This window comes from Pseudochaenichthys georgianus, chromosome 4, assembly GCF_902827115.2.
Source record: "Pseudochaenichthys georgianus chromosome 4, fPseGeo1.2, whole genome shotgun sequence".
NCBI lineage: Eukaryota > Metazoa > Chordata > Actinopteri > Perciformes > Channichthyidae > Pseudochaenichthys > Pseudochaenichthys georgianus.
Genome location: NC_047506.1, coordinates 26,378,833 through 26,396,883, shown reverse-complemented (window position 1 = coordinate 26,396,883; position 18,051 = coordinate 26,378,833). Strand labels below are relative to the sequence as shown.

Here is an 18,051-nt window from a genome sequence, read left to right as displayed (position 1 = left end):
ATTCTCAAAAAAGATAAACGCCATTCTTAAAATGTATAAACGCACAATAGTTAGATTAATATTGATTATTGCACAATAGAAATACAATAATTCAGAGAAAAAAAAGAGATGTATCTAATTGTTATTTTCATTTCCTCGCTCCTCGGTCCTCTCCATCACCGGAAGTTGATTTGTCTGCGCCATCTTGAGTAGCGTCCCATGGTGCTTATTTCTGCTGGAGGACCGAGGATCGAGGAGCGATAACGGAGGAGCGATAATCGAGGAACTTCCAGACCATCCTCCGGTGAAATCCTCAGATACTCGCCCTGCCCCCTTACTGTGTATCGCTCACTGATTGGACGATGCAGTGCATGCACTTATCTGATGCTTCTTGACATGAGAGCAGTTTCCCAGCGGAGTGAAGAAAATACATGAACCTCACGGGAGTCACTCCTCTGTTTATACTGTGTTTTGTTTCAATTAATGTATAATTTAGTTACAAATATGTGATATATCTGAACAACAAAGTGGTTAAAAATCATTTTCTTCATTTATTGGAAACATTTGTCAAATGTCAAAGGGGGTACATTATTGAAAAAGTTTGAGAACCACTGAGCTAAAAGACAATAACACAACTAAGTACTATCTAATGGATAAGTTAGCTCAAGGTTTAGCTAAGGCAATTTATCATGGGCAAACAGGCTAATGTACTGTACTTAAGGGGAGACACTTAAAGTGAATACAGTCAAATGTTTATCTAAAAACATCATCACAATCGCCACATTGATATGCAAATTAGGCGTTAGGCTTAATTAAAATGCGCTAATTTGCATGCAGTTTCCAAGGCATTGCAGGTGAAAAGGATCAAACAAAACAACACATCACCTCACAACTTCCCCCAGATAGTTACTTACGTCAAGTCAGTATTTCCCCCTGAAATGGTATGTTTAAATATACAGATTAGCTTTAAATCTATTCAGACATGGTAGTAAAACGAACACCATATGTGTTTCTTGGAAGTTTTATTTCCATTAGAGTGAAAGAAAACATGGAAGCAAAATATACCAAAATTACAAGTAGGCTACATGAAAAAACTGTCTATTTGCTTGTAATGTCCTGCCTTAAACAGTAACTTCATAATTTTGATTGTTGGCTGCTCATTTAATAACTATTCATTGTTGTCTGCTCTTGTGCATTGTGAATACTAAAGAAGACCATTGTCTCTGTGTTAGCTGATTATTTTTGTAGAATTATGTTGAGTATTAAACAATTGCGTGAGTGTGAGGGTATTAAAATAAATTGGTCAGTAAGTCAGAGATGTGCAACTATATTTAACTTTTTGTTTTAAAACATTTTTTTATAAAATATTAGAAGTGCCCTTTTTCTCACTTGAGCACCCGCCCGCCAAAATGTCTGTGCACGTCCCTGGCTCTTCGCGACTCTGGGTCTGGAGTCTGGAGTCCTGCAGGAATCCGAAGGACAGTGAACAGGAAGCGTAATGGCTAGAAAGGATCCGTCTTGTGTAAAACTCTCACGAGAGTTTCCGAGCCGCTCCGATCAAACGCACTCAGTGGCTTTCTGAGTGTTAAATCCCATCTCTATTTCTCTAATACGTCTTCTTCTTGTTGATGAATTAATGTTTCAGTTGAAGAAATTTGGTTCCTATGTGCATTTGTTTCTTCCGACAGTTTCAGTGTAACACAACTTGCGCATGCGCATTTTTCCGTGTGTGGTGGCAAAAGGTTTGAGTTGTCGAGTTTTCTGCTAAAGCTAAACTTTGCAGAATTAAAATGATAGCATGGTTTTGTGTTACTAGAAACAGCGGCGCCGTGTTCATGCAAAACTATTGGAATATACTCCGTTTTTACGAAGGAAAAAGTCCACGTCCCAGTTTGTTAGCATAACTAACTAGCGTTTGTTTGGCTAGCTAACGATGCAGGGCAACGTTGTGAATCTAAATAACGCTTAACTGTATTGAATGGACTCTCAAGTAATTACATACTTACATTTATTTATCTGAGACACATTTCATACTTTCTAGAGTTTACTTACAGCTCAATCGTTCTTTATATAGTCAACAGCTGCTGTATTTTTATCTTTGACTTGCACAATAATGTGACTGCAGTCCCGTGGAATCAGAATGGACAGGGACTTGTTGAGGCAGTGTCTGACATATCATGGAGAATCATTGTTCAACAAACTCAAATGTGAACAAATAGAAAACCCAGACTTCCAGGCTGTGGTGTCTGACCTGTGCAAGGCCACGTGTGAAAGGTATTTCATCCTGTTCCTTTTGTTTTTTGTTTAGTTGTGAATATATTTAAACTTTGCATATTGACGTTCATACACCAGTTTGAACTTCCATTTAAACTTTTCCTGTAGAAAAACAATCACTTCCTACATTTGCACATACAATATTTTGTGATTTTGTTCCTACAATTTTAGTTTTTCATCTTATTTTATTAATCGCTTGACTCTTTGTTGGTTATGTTAATTATCAACAAATAACGCATTTTGTTTCCTTGAATTCCTTGAAAGTGTGAATAGTGTCACAATTTCCTTAATTCCAAAGGCTGACTTCCTTTCTTGTCTGACCAGCAGTTCCATGCCAAAACATGTTAAGTTAAAATCTTTAAATTAATGAATATTTGGCATTTTTGCTTGGAAAAAGTCAGAATTATATTAAAATAATGTTTTTTAATTTGTATTTTTGGTTGAACCATCACTTTAAATCCATTTATTTCAGTGGTAGACTTGTTTAGATGATATCTTTATTACTTATAGGCCTTATGGATATTGTATTTGTATTTGTGTTGGTAATCTGACGCCTCTTGTGATTGCCCTGCGAAGCCTCTGGATCTCTAAAACAAAGATGTTGTGATTTCATATTGTGAATTTGTCGCCTGAAGAAGGCCCATAACTGAAAAGTGTCCTCTCCCTCTGCACCTGTATACCATGAGTTCATGATAACAATAATGGATCATTCCTGATATTGTACCGCTTTGTCTCTTTCCTCTGGCTTTTGTATCGGGAAGAATCGAGGAAAGGAATCGAGGATGTACAAACTAGTCAATGGAAAGGGTGTGACGGCTATTTGCTTAAAAGCCTCTAATAAACAGTGACAATGTTTGTTTTTTGTGCAGCAAGAGTGATGGGCAGGACAGCCCCCTTGTTGAGCAGTTCATTGCCAGAAAGGCTGACATCCTGTTCTGTCCAACATGGAAAACAGCCACTCACAAAGAAGAGGAGGAGGAACAGCAGGAGGAGGAGGAGGAGGATGCCGCAGGTTTGTGTTTAACTACAACACTCAGTGTTCGTCCACATTAAGCTCCCAAATTGTATATAAAATAAATGTTGAATGTGTGGGTCATGTCATAATAATATGATTATTATAATAATAATTGGATTTGTACCATTCGTCACACAGCTTTAGGTCTTTTTTCATACTTCTGCTTGAGACTTAAAAAAAATGGTTGATTACCACATTAAGACACAATGAAATGGCTGCTATGGGCACTAACATCATCACACATGAGAACAATTAGCGTCATTGAGTCCACAACAGTCTCAGCTTTTCCCACTTTATTCAAACCCAAGCGTGTCAAGGTGCTCCTGCTGCAGAAACCATTTTGAGATTTGGTAAAAATAACTTGTTTATGCTGCATGCACAAAACTGCATGATTTTAGATACACGGGACTCCAGTGAATATGGCCATGCCATCTTTTGAGCATTATTAAGCATCCTTCCAGACAAGCTAGCTTATGAATTCCTTTGGTATTCTAGTTGTATATGATACCCTAATCTTCACTAGCTTTCAAACTGAGCCCAATACAGCCTCTAAAAGAACGCTTAACGCTGATTTCCATTGGCAGGTTAAATGTCTTGTTTTGTCACAAAAAACTTTAAGATATTCATTTTAATATTATATACAATAGAGAAGTAGTAGTAAACAGTTGTAATTATCCACACCTAAGAGGAAATAAATGGCGTTATTCAAATAATAATAATACATTTTATTTCTATAGCGCTTTTCTTGAACCCAAAGACGCTTTGGGTTAAATAGTTTATAGTTTAAATAGTTAAATAGTTTCCGATTACTCTCCCGTTGATCAAATAATCGCTGCAGCTCATTTTCCTTTTTTCACTTGGCAAAAATACCTTTTCAACAAACAGCTCTCGTGTTGTTCAGTCCCCTCGAGCTATCTGGGATCACCTAAACTGTTTAATACAATATAGATGATAGATTGTAACGTACCTTTTTAAAAAAAAATATATTCTTGCTGGGCTTACTTGCATAGCAGCATTTTATTCTTCCGTCTGCTTTTCTTTCAGAGCCCTATGCCATCATGCCACCGATGGAGATATTCATGGAGGTGTCTTATGAGGAGAGAAGGACCATGTTGTATAGGGACTTGGAAAAGGGAGACATTTTGGTGGGGAGGATCAACAACATCAGAGAATACGGCTTCTTTCTCACTCTGCTTTGCACGGCAGGAGGATTGAGGAGAGACATAGAAGACCTGGAGTTGTCGGTATGTCACTCAAGCTATGTCACAAATCTTTTCAAAAATGTAAAGCGCTCAGTCATCCTTGTAGTTTCAGCAGATAGGAATGATCAGTCGGCCAGCTTTACTGGCACCAACTCTGCTTCCCTTAATGACTGACATTGGACAATGTGTCATCTATGCATACTGTGTTTCATACCTTTGTTTGGCTGCTGGGAATCTTCTCTTCTAAAGGCTCAGCAGGACCTGCTTTTCTTCAAGAATTCACAGAATTCTGGTTATTTTAGTAATCTCATTCCGACCTCACACCTGGTAGAAAACACAGTACTCATCATTTCAGTCATTTATCAACCAGCCATTTGTTCTCCTCCTTTTCTACCTTCAGGCTCTGTGTCACATACGAGAAGTTCCCTCCACTGGCAGCCATGACGATCCTCTGTCCTATTACCAGATCGGGGACTTCATTAGAGGTCAGTGTTTTTCTCATATTCACTTTTCGTCTGGAGTTTCCTTTGCACACATGCAGCAGTAAACACGGGACCTTGTTTCTAGATAATTGGTTGCAAGCATCTGTAACACAACCAACTGTGTGCATATTTTTGTGACTTTCAGCCAGCTTCCAATTAAACTGCTAATATACAACCAATGTATATGTGACCCGCTCTATCGAAATCAGTCGGAAGTCGCAACGGCTCATTTCAGAATAAACGTGGATTTACGTAAAAAACTATTTTTTCAGGGTTCGGTGTTTTGTTTGATTTTAAACAAACCAAGTCTTGGCTTTCAGAATATGAAACTTTTATTTCCAAAATCACACGATAAGTACATTTTTGAAGCTTGTGAAGGGACGAAGACAGGCACCTCTCACTCGCACTCTGCTCTTCCAGCAGCGCTGCCCCCCTCCCTCCGGCTGACATTATGAACGTAAGAGTAAAGTAATCATAGATTACACGGCAGGATCCGTTACAGTTTGTTTTCATCTGATTTAAATTAAACAGAGTCTTGGCTTTCAGAATATGAAACTTGTTTCGGCAAATTCAGATGATAAATATAACTTTGAAGCTTGTAACGGCATAATTACAAGCGGAGAACGGAGTAATTTAACGCCACAGCAGGCATAACAACAGCCGGTGTTTCTCGTGAGGGTTTTCCCCGGGAAACAAACACAATACACACAAATGCAAAAATACACACACGCACACACGTATACACACACACTCGCGAGCTTCCCCTCCAAACGAAAATATCTTCCCTCCGTAGTATTTTGATCATTTGTTCCACTAATAATCAATCAGATCGATGGATTCCAGAGAAGAGGAAACTTTAAAGGCCTTTTTCTCAAAATGAGGACTCGGTGACAGTCAATATATAATGTGACATATTTCGCTTAATATTTGGAGTACAAAAACAATCCTGATATCATTAGAAAGCTAGGAATCTCCTCTTTCCAACCGTGTATACAACTCAAAATGTGTCTTCGGGTCAATGCGACTGATTTCGATAAAGCAGGTCACATATGTAAAGCTACCCTAAATGTCTGCAACAACAGACACTTGTGTTAGCAAATCTAAGTGCTTCATCTTCTCCTTCTGTAGCTGCAGTGAAAGACATCGACCGCTACCAGGAGAAAATCACAGTTTCTCTCCAACAGGCTGCTCTTTCTCCCGGCTTGGAGCACATCAAGCTGGGTGTCTTTCCTCGCGAGGCGCTGCCCATACACTACAGGTAACTACACAACATGAAATGACAAAATAAACAACACAAACCTCTAAAAAGCTAATCCTTTAAAAAAAAATGTATAATACAAATCCAAATGTGCCTGAAACGGTTTGGTGGTGTCCTGAACAGCAATTGTAACATTACTTTTTGAATGTATATCTAAATGAATGGATGTGGGATGCATTTGAATCAAAAACATCCCACTAACAAGAAGGATACTTGCTTTATACCAAATGTACCTTATGTGTCTGTCAATGGTAGAGACGATGTGTCATGCACTAATATAGATTATTCAAGGTGCTTAAAAAAGCTCAATCTCAATTAACTTAATAAAGCTCAATTTCATTCATGAATATAGCTCAAGTTCACTTTTTTCTCTGTGAGCTTTGTAAATGCTTAGTGACCACCACAGAAGATAAAATCAGCCCTTCAACACAAAACCAATTTTTTCTTGTAGATCGTGTAACTGTCTGACTCCTCTTTCTTTTAGTCGTAGCCTTCGTGCAGCCGCTGACTCCCGTGAGACATACGAGTGTATACTGAAGAGCTGCCATGGTTACCACAACCCCTCTGTAGTGGAATACCTGCTGGAGAAGGTGGGAGTTAGTGACACCCAACCACCATCAATGATGAGAGGACTGCAGAGGTAAACAAACGGCTGACATCTATGTGTTACAAATGTCGAGGCAAGTTGCAATCCGTGAAATGAATCACTTTTAAGTTGGTTATCGTAAACTGGCCTGAAAAAAGATATGACTGAGAATGGCACCTGGAGAGCGCAGACCTTCCAGCCATGCCAACTGTGCATTCATGTGACCTCTGGACTGTCCCATTCCCCGAGCTGGGAAATCATGTGCTAATACTGACTTGTTGAAGGGATGTTCACTGGAGTTGACCCAGAGGTCAGTATTTGACTTGCCCCAGTACAAAGGCCAACGCTCTTAGAACATCAGCCTTGCATGTCTTATAACAGCCAGTGTTAATGTTTTTTTACTTTAATCTTGGCGAGCTGTTATTCGGCCTTTGCTGTAGGCAGGTAAACACTGGTTCTCTTTAAGAACAGGAAGCCTACAGCGTTGACAGAGAGCTGTTCGATGGTCGATACTCACTGAAGTTCGTTCTCTTTTCTCCACAGTAAACTTTTTCACGAGGAGGATTTTGCCTCAGCAATCAGGAAGAGACAGTCTGCATCGTGGGCCTTGAAGTGGTAAAGCTTGAGTGTTTCATTGGTCCCTCATAGATATCGCAGCACAAAGGGGAAATGATCCCATGTTCTAGTCTTTCTTCCTCTGACGTTGATAAAATCCTTTTCCCGTGCCCCTTGTCTGCCTTTGCTCTTGCAGTGTCCGTGCAGGTGTGGACCACTTCAAACATGGTCGTCATGTGGAAGCCATGAATGAATACAACAAAGCGCTGGATATCGACACTAATAATGTAGAAGCTCTGGTGGCACGTGGAGCTCTGTGAGTTGATTCTACTTTATTGAATATCACTCTTGTTTGGGCTCACAGTGCATAAATAACCATTTTCATATAGGTCCTCTTGAAAGTTGATTTCTACCTTTTTTTTAGACAATCATACCAAAACTTTTACAACCCATTTACTTGGTTTATATTTTGGTGAATGTTAAGACAATACCTTTTAGTAAGAAATGTTTATGTGTGCCCTGTGAGTAACACGTAAGAACAATGCCTCAGTCAAAGATTAAGTCATTTGAAAGAGAACATGAGAAACAATATTTCTGAACATGCCCCTGTCATCTCTTCATTGTCTAATGTGCTTGGAAATACACGTATTTCTTTGGCTTGGCGCCAGGCACAGCAAAAGGAAACTCCTTTACGAACTACATCACAGATACATGTTCCAGAGAACTGCAGCGATGCTAAAACACTACACCCACAGTTAGTGAAACCACAAGGTTTAAGCAAAAAGAGAAGGAAAATAAATCCAGTTTGGAGCACAGTTGCTTCTCAAGGATGACGGAATTCTCCTTTTTAGATTTTTTTGATCGTATTGTGCATTTCTTTCATTTGTTGTCATTCACAGGTATGCTAACAAAGGCAGCATAATGAAGGCCATAACAGACTTTGAGCTGGCCCTGGAGAACTGTCCTGACCACCGCAATGCCAACAAGTACCTCTGCCAGACTCTCGTGGAGAGAGGAAAACAGTAAGCGTTGCTACCTTTGCTTTCATGAGTTCAAGAGGAAGGATAATTGAATGCAATACTGCTAAACATACATTCAAATGTAATGATAACTAACAAATAGCTTTACTGATTTCATGTGAACAGCTCAGTAGCATTTTCTTCAGTGCTGGTTGTTTTTCAGAAAATGAAAAAAACATGACTGCATTAACCTTTGTGATCTACGTCCTCGTGCCTCTGTGCTGCAGGCATAACGAAGGGACTTCCTGCTTGGATGACTTATTTCATGCAACAACAAGGTTGCCAGTGAACTTCCTTATTTATATTGAGTTAATATAAAGCCAGGTTCAGTGTGAGGGCTGCGGTTAAAGGCAACGGATGATTATTCTTCTATTTAGCAGTGCTTCCATTTCCATGAATCATTTGATTACAGTCTAGAGAGGTTTTGTTAGTTGAGTGTCTCGTTATTATGATTATTATTATTATTGTGTGTGACAAAGAATTGGCCTTTCCCAGCAGTTGCTCCAGCCTTAGAAACAATGCACTCTCTGCCACCTCTTACTGTCACTACCTCCCTTTTTTAAACTTGTGTGTGTGTGTGTGTGTGTGTGTGTGTGTGTGTGTGTGTGTGTGTGTGTGTGTGTGTGTGTGTGTGTGTGTGTGTGTGTGTGTGTGTGTGTGTGTGTGTGTGTGTGTGTGTGTGTGTGTGTGTGTGTGTGTGTGTGTGTGTGTGTGTGTGTGTGTGTGTGTGTGTGTGTGTGTGTGTGTGTGTGTGTGTGTGTGTGTGTGTGTGTGTGTAGGCTTGAAGAACAGGAGAAACTGGTGACAGCAGAGGGACTTTACAGGAAAGCTCTATCTCTCGATGAGTCTAACCCTGAGGCCCAGGAAGCCCTGCACAAAATAACCGAGACTATACAGGTGAGCGGGAACCACACACAAACACGCTGGGTTAGGCGAAAGTTGGCAGAAATGCACTCTGTGTATTTGAGCCTTATCTATTAAAACACACCCTAACAATAATGTGCATATAGAGGCTTGGCTAAGCTCACATTTCAATGTCGTGGATTGTTTGACTTCGGGAAATCAAATGAATAAAGAGCCCTCAGAAGCTTTGTGTATTTTGTGACCCAGTCTTTCTTTCATAGAGCGACTATAGTCCAAATGTTTCTATTAGCAGAGTTACACGACTACTGGTGTGTGAAAACAGCCATAAAGGCGTAAGAGCCAGATACACAACTCCAAATAAAGGCACATTTTCTTCGACCTGTCCAGCTGCTGGTTGCTTAGTTAGGGAACTGTTCATTCACAGCCTTGTTTCCACTGCCCCCGGGTGGCCAAGAATGAAGGGGTTTAAATGAAAGCACGGATAAGACATGCATGAATCTTATAATCAAGGGCGTGCAGACACACAACTTGACTATTGAGATTTTGCAATGACATCACAACAGACACACAGCTGTTTACAGGTATTGATATGTAGGTGTTTCATCTTTATAAACTAACTTGAATGGGAATTCTTCCTTTTTGATGTTTGGCAGTTTTCTAAGATCAGATTATTTGTTGTACATGCATAGCTTTTCCAACTGGCCACTTTACATTATCTCATTATTAACCAAAAGAGACAAAAAGCAGGAAGGATTTAAACTCCTGTGTGTCTGCTAATGTTTTACCAGCTTAATATCCGTCTAAGATTCATATCCAAACAGGAGACATTCCTTGTGGGTTTGTAGGCAGCTATTAACTGGATAGGTCAAACCTTGCCCTGTATAATGTAAGTCTTTACTCAGTATATTAACAATTAATAAACAGGAAACTATATGATACTAAGTGTTTCTGGAGTCATTTCAACAACCTCTACAATATGTTATTGTTTAGATGCACACTGAACTCACTTTATCTGTTCCATTTTCACGTGTTAACACTAAATATGAATTTTGAAAGTAAATGTTCTACCTAAACTCATCCATGTTGGTTTGTAAGACTGATGAAGTGTTTTGGTGTTTGTGTGTGTGTCTGCGGCCTCGGGACTCTGACTCTTTGACCCTTCAACTTCCATGGCCTTGTCACGTGCTTTGCGGTGGTGAAAATAAATAAACGGCACAATGACACCAACTCCTCTATTGGACTCTCGTGCGTCCCCCTGGTCCAAATCGGTAACGTTGAAACATTCTCTCTGTCTGATTGGGAAACAAATGCTTTGTGCTTTCTCTGCCTGTACCTCTCTGTCTATTCTTCTGCTTCTCTGCCAATACCGTTCTCTTGGATTACACAACTGTTTTTAACCCTCTGTCTATTTCTTTATCATGTCGCCTGTGGCGTGTGATCATAACATTCTGCTGTCCTTCTCAAATCTCTGACTTTCCTTTGTCTCCAACGTGAATCATTTACTAAATGAATGGCTGATAACTGATCGATTTCGGGGTCGCTGTTGCATGTCTTGGGTCATGGCGTGTTTGAATGTGTCTTTGTGGACTTTTGCTTGCCATTGTTATGTCTTGCCTTGCATCACCTGGCGGCCTTAAAGGTCTCAATTCGCCTGCGAGAAGAAGCGGTGGCTAAGGAGCAGGAGAAAGCTACGAGCAGCCAGACCAGCGCTGAGAAATTGCGTAAGATCTTAAAAGAGGAGAAGAGGTGAGTTGTCTCTGATCTTTTAAAGCTGTGGAAGGTACATTTGCTACATATGAAGTCATTGAGATCCTTTTCATAACTCCAAATCATTTCATGTTTATGAGGATGAAATGTTCAGTGGATGTCTTTTTTAATTTTTTTACAGAATGAAGAAGAAACGCAAGAGATCAGCGTCTTCCAATCCCTCATCCACCGCTTCCTCCAGAGACTCTTCTTCTTCTTCGTCTTCTTCTTCGTCGTCTGACTCCTCTCGCAGGAGGTCCAAAAAGAAGAAGAAAAGGAGGAAGCGGGGAAGTAAGCTCCATCGCAGGATCTCCTCAAAGGAGAGCAGCAGCAGGAGGAGCGAGGAGGGTAAGAGCAAGAAAGACCGGAAGGATAAGGAAGAAGAGGTGGAGTGGTACCCCGCTCCTCCAAACACCTCCGCCACCTTTCTCAACCAGAAGGGAGGCCCGAGGTTTGGGGAGAGGGATGAGGGGGAGGCAGCGGAGAACGATGCTGAAGATAAACGCATCTCCCAGCTGTATTCGTTGTCTGCAGCTTCAGAGGACGAAGAGTCCGACTCGCCACAAACAGAAAGGAAGAGAAGGGACGGAAAGGAGAGTAGGACAGGGGAAAGGAAAAACAGTCAAAGAGAGGAGAGGGGGAGTCGGAGTGGAGAAAGGAAGAGCAGTGAGAGAGGGAGGGAGGATAACGGGAAAGAAAGGAGAGGAAGTGACTCCAAGAGGAGAAGCAGCTTGGGGGAGAACAGACGACGAACAGTGTCCTGCTCGTCCGCCGAGTCTGCGTATTCACGCAAATCTCATTTCAACCCTGAATATTCAGGGAACTCTGCTTCCGCGTCAAAGAGCGTAGAGAGTAGGGTGAGACATGACGCGCCCAAGAGGAACTCCTTCGATGGAGGTAGGTATGAGAACAGAGGGCGGGAGGAAGTAGAAGAGGCAAAGGGAGAGAAGGATAGCAGGAAGGGGGAAGACGAAAATGTACCAGGAAGTGGTAGAAAATCAGAAGGTGCGGGAAATCACACCAGACCGAGTAGTTTGACCTCAGTGCCAGAAGGAAGCGTTAAGAAAGACCTCCCGACTAACCTGTTGGATATCTTCAATCAGATCGCCCAGTTTAAGAAGGGGAAGGGAGGCGGGCAGAGAAAATAAGTCAAAACCAAAAGTCCACAACGTGCCCAATACTAGTGACTGTGACATGGATGTTTGTACAATGAATTCATTCAGCCCTGCTATCGCGTTGTTCCCAGTTGTTGTGGATTACCTTCAGTGTCGAAATGTCTTACGGTGGATTTAAGGCTTGTGAGCAACGGTAGTAATTGCTCGTCAAAATGCTCATAACGAATACCTTCCTGGACTAGAATAGTTCACATGGATGATCCAATATCCCCAGGTGGGAAGTCGCTCTTCCTGCTCCTGTGTGTTTGAGTTTTAAGTCGTATTGTGAAAACATGGATTCTAAAAAGATACCTCGTTATATTATTGATCTGAGTGTTAAAACAACACATTAAAGAAATATCTTTCCTAGTTGAGGAGGGCGTTCATGCTCAAGTTGTGATCGAAATGTTCTGAACATAATTTGTGCCCATGCTATGCTAACTTTCCTGAAGATGGTGATTTGACTGTAATCCAAAAACATAACCTCGTTGGCAAAACGGAGGAATGTGATGAGATGAATCCTGTAACAAGTGTATTTCAAGAGAATGATATTTTCCACTTATTGTATCTTTTGAAAAATAACGACGATTTCAATGACTACAAGTATTCGATTCTAGGCCGGTATTATTTGATCATCTGTTGGGTGTGCTCCATACATAGAGGGTCTTTTTGTGTACATTTTGACAAGGTGTTACATATCCCTCACGTCTGAGGTCACTTCAGTTGCTCCAGGCTTTAATGTCTCTTGTTTTGTGTTCATTTTGAGTTGAGTCTTTTATCTGTTCAAAAAGATACTGCCTTATGTTTACTGCCTTGGGCCATTTGTGCTTTCTTTGTGTGGCTTGTTGAATCCCAAACAACCTGAATGTTAGTACTGCTGTACCTCATCAAGACTTACACCATGCAGATGTTTCAGTTGTATCCCGACACATTTTTTCCTGCAGTGAAATGGGTGAATCAATAAAGCAATTAAAATCTCAAGATAACGTGCCGTGTCCAAGTCTTCGAAGTTTTTTATTTCGGTTTTTCCACACTTTTATTCATTGCTCTCCTACTTCTGTTTTGATCACACTAATGCTAAAAGCTAGTTTTTGTTGTCATCAATCTACCTAAAGTTATGTTCTACCTCACAAGACCTACACACCACAAAGAGTCCAAGGTCAATTAGTCAGTTACAAATATACAAGCGCTCAGTGGCCAAATCCCAACTATTGCACGTTTTAATTATGTATCTAACTTTGGTTTTAAAGATCCTAATAAAACATATATATATATATATATATGTTGGTGGGGTTTCACAGTAATGATTGTTTTCTTAAGTGTTGAACAAATATTTGAAATCTTTTTACCTCACTTAGTAGTCCTGCATTGAAAATATTACTTGAGTAAATGCTTGTTGTAAAGGTATGCATGACGTTTACCATAACATATTCATATTTTAAATGTTGGGTTTAAAATACTGATGCATTAATGAGTAAGTCACATTTTACTGTTCTATCTTGTGCAGTTCACGTTTATTTGCTCTTGTTTTGTGCATAATATTTTACATAACTATTGACAGCCTTGCAAGCAAAAGTAACCTGTGACTAAAGCTGTCAATCTATACGTATATCCTCATTAATGGCATATAAGCCCAGTACACATAAACAAGTATGCAAACAAACCACAAACTAACATTATTCTGCAGAGCTTGAGTTTAAATATTTGACTTATGATCATAGAGCTCCAGTTAGGAAACAGCCACACATTGCATACAGTGTTTATTATATATATTGAACTGAAATCTAAGAATGAAATTAAGAGTATAATAAAGACAGATGAGTTTAATGCAAACAGAGGTTTTATGTCTGTCCAGAGAGGAGATCTGTGATTCTGTCACCGGCCTGTCTGCATCTTTCCAGTTAGACACAAGACACATGCCTTCTCACTGACCTTATCTTTCTAGTTGTGTGTGTGTGTGTGTGTGTGTGTGTGTGTGTGTGTGTGTGTGTGTGTGTGTGTGTGTGTGTGTGTGTGTGTGTGTGTGTGTGTGTGTGTGGGTTTATATTTTGGTGAATGTTAAGACAATACCTTTTAGTAAGAAATGTTTATGTGTGCCCTGTGAGTAACACGTAAGAACAATGCCTCAGTCAAAGATTAAGTCATTTGAAAGAGAACATGAGAAACAATATTTCTGAACATGCCCCTGTCATCTCTTCATTGTCTAATGTGCTTGGAAATACACGTATTTCTTTGGCTTGGCGCCAGGCACAGCAAAAGGAAACTCCTTTACGAACTACATCACAGATACATGTTCCAGAGAACTGCAGCGATGCTAAAACACTACACCCACAGTTAGTGAAACCACAAGGTTTAAGCAAAAAGAGAAGGAAAATAAATCCAGTTTGGAGCACAGTTGCTTCTCAAGGATGACGGAATTCTCCTTTTTAGATTTTTTTGATCGTATTGTGCATTTCTTTCATTTGTTGTCATTCACAGGTATGCTAACAAAGGCAGCATAATGAAGGCCATAACAGACTTTGAGCTGGCCCTGGAGAACTGTCCTGACCACCGCAATGCCAACAAGTACCTCTGCCAGACTCTCGTGGAGAGAGGAAAACAGTAAGCGTTGCTACCTTTGCTTTCATGAGTTCAAGAGGAAGGATAATTGAATGCAATACTGCTAAACATACATTCAAATGTAATGATAACTAACAAATAGCTTTACTGATTTCATGTGAACAGCTCAGTAGCATTTTCTTCAGTGCTGGTTGTTTTTCAGAAAATGAAAAAAACATGACTGCATTAACCTTTGTGATCTACGTCCTCGTGCCTCTGTGCTGCAGGCATAACGAAGGGACTTCCTGCTTGGATGACTTATTTCATGCAACAACAAGGTTGCCAGTGAACTTCCTTATTTATATTGAGTTAATATAAAGCCAGGTTCAGTGTGAGGGCTGCGGTTAAAGGCAACGGATGATTATTCTTCTATTTAGCAGTGCTTCCATTTCCATGAATCATTTGATTACAGTCTAGAGAGGTTTTGTTAGTTGAGTGTCTCGTTATTATGATTATTATTATTATTGTGTGTGACAAAGAATTGGCCTTTCCCAGCAGTTGCTCCAGCCTTAGAAACAATGCACTCTCTGCCACCTCTTACTGTCACTACCTCCCTTTTTTAAACTTGTGTGTGTGTGTGTGTGTGTGTGTGTGTGTGTGTGTGTGTGTGTGTGTGTGTGTGTGTGTGTGTGTGTGTGTGTGTGTGTGTGTGTGTGTGTGTGTGTGTGTGTGTGTGTGTGTGTGTGTGTGTGTGTGTGTGTGTCCAGTTATTTAATCAAACATGTGAAACCACAAAGCCTAAAGCACTAATAAGACATAAAGCCACTTTGGGTTTAATTTGTCTGAAGGATGAAAGACAACCAGATGTGTTAGGGCCATCACATGGCAACAAACTACATTGTCAGACACACGGTACTGTTTACTGTTCCGTTTACTCAGACCAGCCAGAAAATCATAATTATATAATGTTTTACCTCACACTTTATTATAATAGCCAATTCTGCTGTACGCTGTTATAGCAAGTGGTATCTTATTGTATACTTCACTGTGCTTTAACTTCTCACACCACTATGTGATTTGCAACTTGTCCATCCTGATGTTATTATTAATTATTTGCAATCCCCCCCTTGCCTGCTCAATTTGACCAATGATGTGATGTAGGAATGAAAGATTTTGGATTGGAGCCTTAAAAAACAAATAAGTCAGTGGTGGAAGAAGTAATCAGATATTTTGCATAAGTAAGAGTTCATAAATCAATGTTAAAAAGTGTATAACAAGTAAAAGTTGTGCAATCAAAAATGTAAGTCAAGTATAGTCAAATAATCAAAATCTAAATATAGTACCACAAGTACTTATTAGGCAGATTGGGCCATTTAAGAAAAATGTGCAGTATATAATTGAATGGGATTGTAATTATGATGCACTGCAGTAATGTGTCATTGCTTTAACTGCCAGACCAAGAAAAAAGCAATGGGAAATTATATGTTTGCATTTTATTTGTTATCAAATAACCACAAACAATTTTTTTTTTTTTTTACTGACCACACAGTTTTGTTTTTATGAGCCTCTACCAACTGGTCGAGCTGGCCTTTTATGGTAAAAGTGCATTTTCAACAATCATCATACAGTACGGTATGTGTATGCATCAAACTCAAATAAAACACAAACTGAAATACATTTTGTTTCTTTTATGGAAAATGAGCAATATATACAACCAGATATATTCATTAAAGATAATAAATTATAATTGTAAAAAATGGAAAAAAGTAATGTAATGTGTTTTTCATGATAAAAAAAAGACTTGCTCATCTTACTCTATATGCTGAATTGGCCTAACAGGAAACCACTGGCCTAACAGCAAATGTCTATATCCTGTGTTGGCCTAACTTGCTCATCTGTGTGCAACTTTGGGCTGAATGCCATGCATGAAAGGTGCTATATAAATTATTATCACTCTTCACTCTGAGACTCATAAGGCAGTACTAGATGTAATGCTATTACCATGAAGCTAGCTATTTATTTACCATATTTTATTGGAAAACATCTATGAAACTCTGGAAAAGTCATATTGCTAGTTTACCATAAAAGGCCAAACCGACCGATTGGTTGAGCATATTTTCCAAAAAATAATTACACCCTTGTTAAAACTTTTTGTGCATCAAGTTCTCTAAATATGTTCAGTCAGTGCTCTGACACTAAAATATGTCAACAATGATACCTTACAGAAGTTACAGAAGTTGAGGTAAAAGGTAGAGATCATTTTTTAATGACTTTATATAATATTTTGTTAGTTTATGAATTTCCCAGGGTTCAACATAGCCTTATCTTTGCTCAAACTAATAACCAAATGTTTAAGTTGCTTTATATTTTCCTATTAATTTGGATAGACAAAGTAGCTAATACCTAAGTTATTGAATACATGTATTGTATTGTACCCAAGTTCCCATCAGCAAAAACACGTGGGTTTTCTATCCTGGCTCCAAAATGGTGGAATGAGCTCCCCATTGTAATCAGGACAGCAGAAAGCTTACACACCTTCCGGCGCAGACTGAAAACTCATCTCTTTCGACTCCACTTCGAGCGATAGAACTATTAACAAAGCGCTTATATACTAATAAAGGACTGGCTTATCTAAAGCCAGTGGAGTAGCACTTGAAATGTTTTTGCTCTATGAAACCTGATGTACTTATATGATTCTGTTTTCTTCAAGTTTGTATTTTGTTGGTCGAACGCACTTATTGTAAGTCGCTTTGGATAAAAGCGTCAGCTAAATGTAATGTAATGAGGTATAAATGTACATGTTTTGAATCTGAATTTGAGATTGAAATACTCAAGTAAAGTACCCCAAAATAACTAATTTCCAGTTTTTTAGTAAATGTATTCAGTTCCATTCCAAAGCTGATGATATGTGAAGAGAAAGTTGGTTATAACATATTCATGAAACCAGCAAAAAGATTCAATTGGTAACGATAGAAGAAAGTCCTCCTGAATTCAGATGCATCAGATGTGCAGTTCTGCAGCTCTCCACTGGAGGGCAGTGCAGCGCTGTCTGTGGACAGCAGTTGACTTCAAAAATGACAAATCACATTACTCTTCTAAACATCTTTACTGATGTAGCTTTTATCCTTAGTTTTAAAATGAATTTATGTTTTAGTCCAACTCTATTTGAATCTGAAAGAATATAATCTTGTTTGTAAATATAGATACAGCTCTTTTGGTTGCTAAAGCAGGGGAGCTGCTAACAATTGGTGGTCCCTGAAAAATATTTTACTTGCGATCCTAGATCTTAAATATATATTCCATGCGAACTAATAATAATATGCTAATAATGACAAAAATACCTATACTTTTTTAATATATTCCTTGCCTAGTTTTTAAT

The 18,051-nt window shown here is 39.3% G+C and overlaps 1 protein-coding gene across 1 annotated transcript; it reads left to right on the top strand.

Annotated features, from left to right (window-relative positions):
* The first annotated feature begins 1,499 nt into the window (after window positions 1-1,499).
* Window positions 1,500-13,120, top strand: ttc14 (tetratricopeptide repeat domain 14). Its single transcript, XM_034080879.2, has 12 exons — window positions 1,500-2,253; window positions 3,123-3,265; window positions 4,313-4,512; window positions 4,871-4,955; window positions 6,081-6,210; window positions 6,695-6,850; window positions 7,340-7,411; window positions 7,548-7,667; window positions 8,251-8,373; window positions 9,150-9,267; window positions 10,874-10,980; window positions 11,123-13,120. The coding sequence occupies exons 1-12, from the start codon at window positions 2,120-2,122 to the stop codon at window positions 12,126-12,128; spliced, it is 2,394 nt and encodes a 797-aa protein (XP_033936770.1). The 5' UTR covers window positions 1,500-2,119; the 3' UTR covers window positions 12,129-13,120.
* Window positions 13,121-18,051: the final 4,931 nt, after the last annotated feature.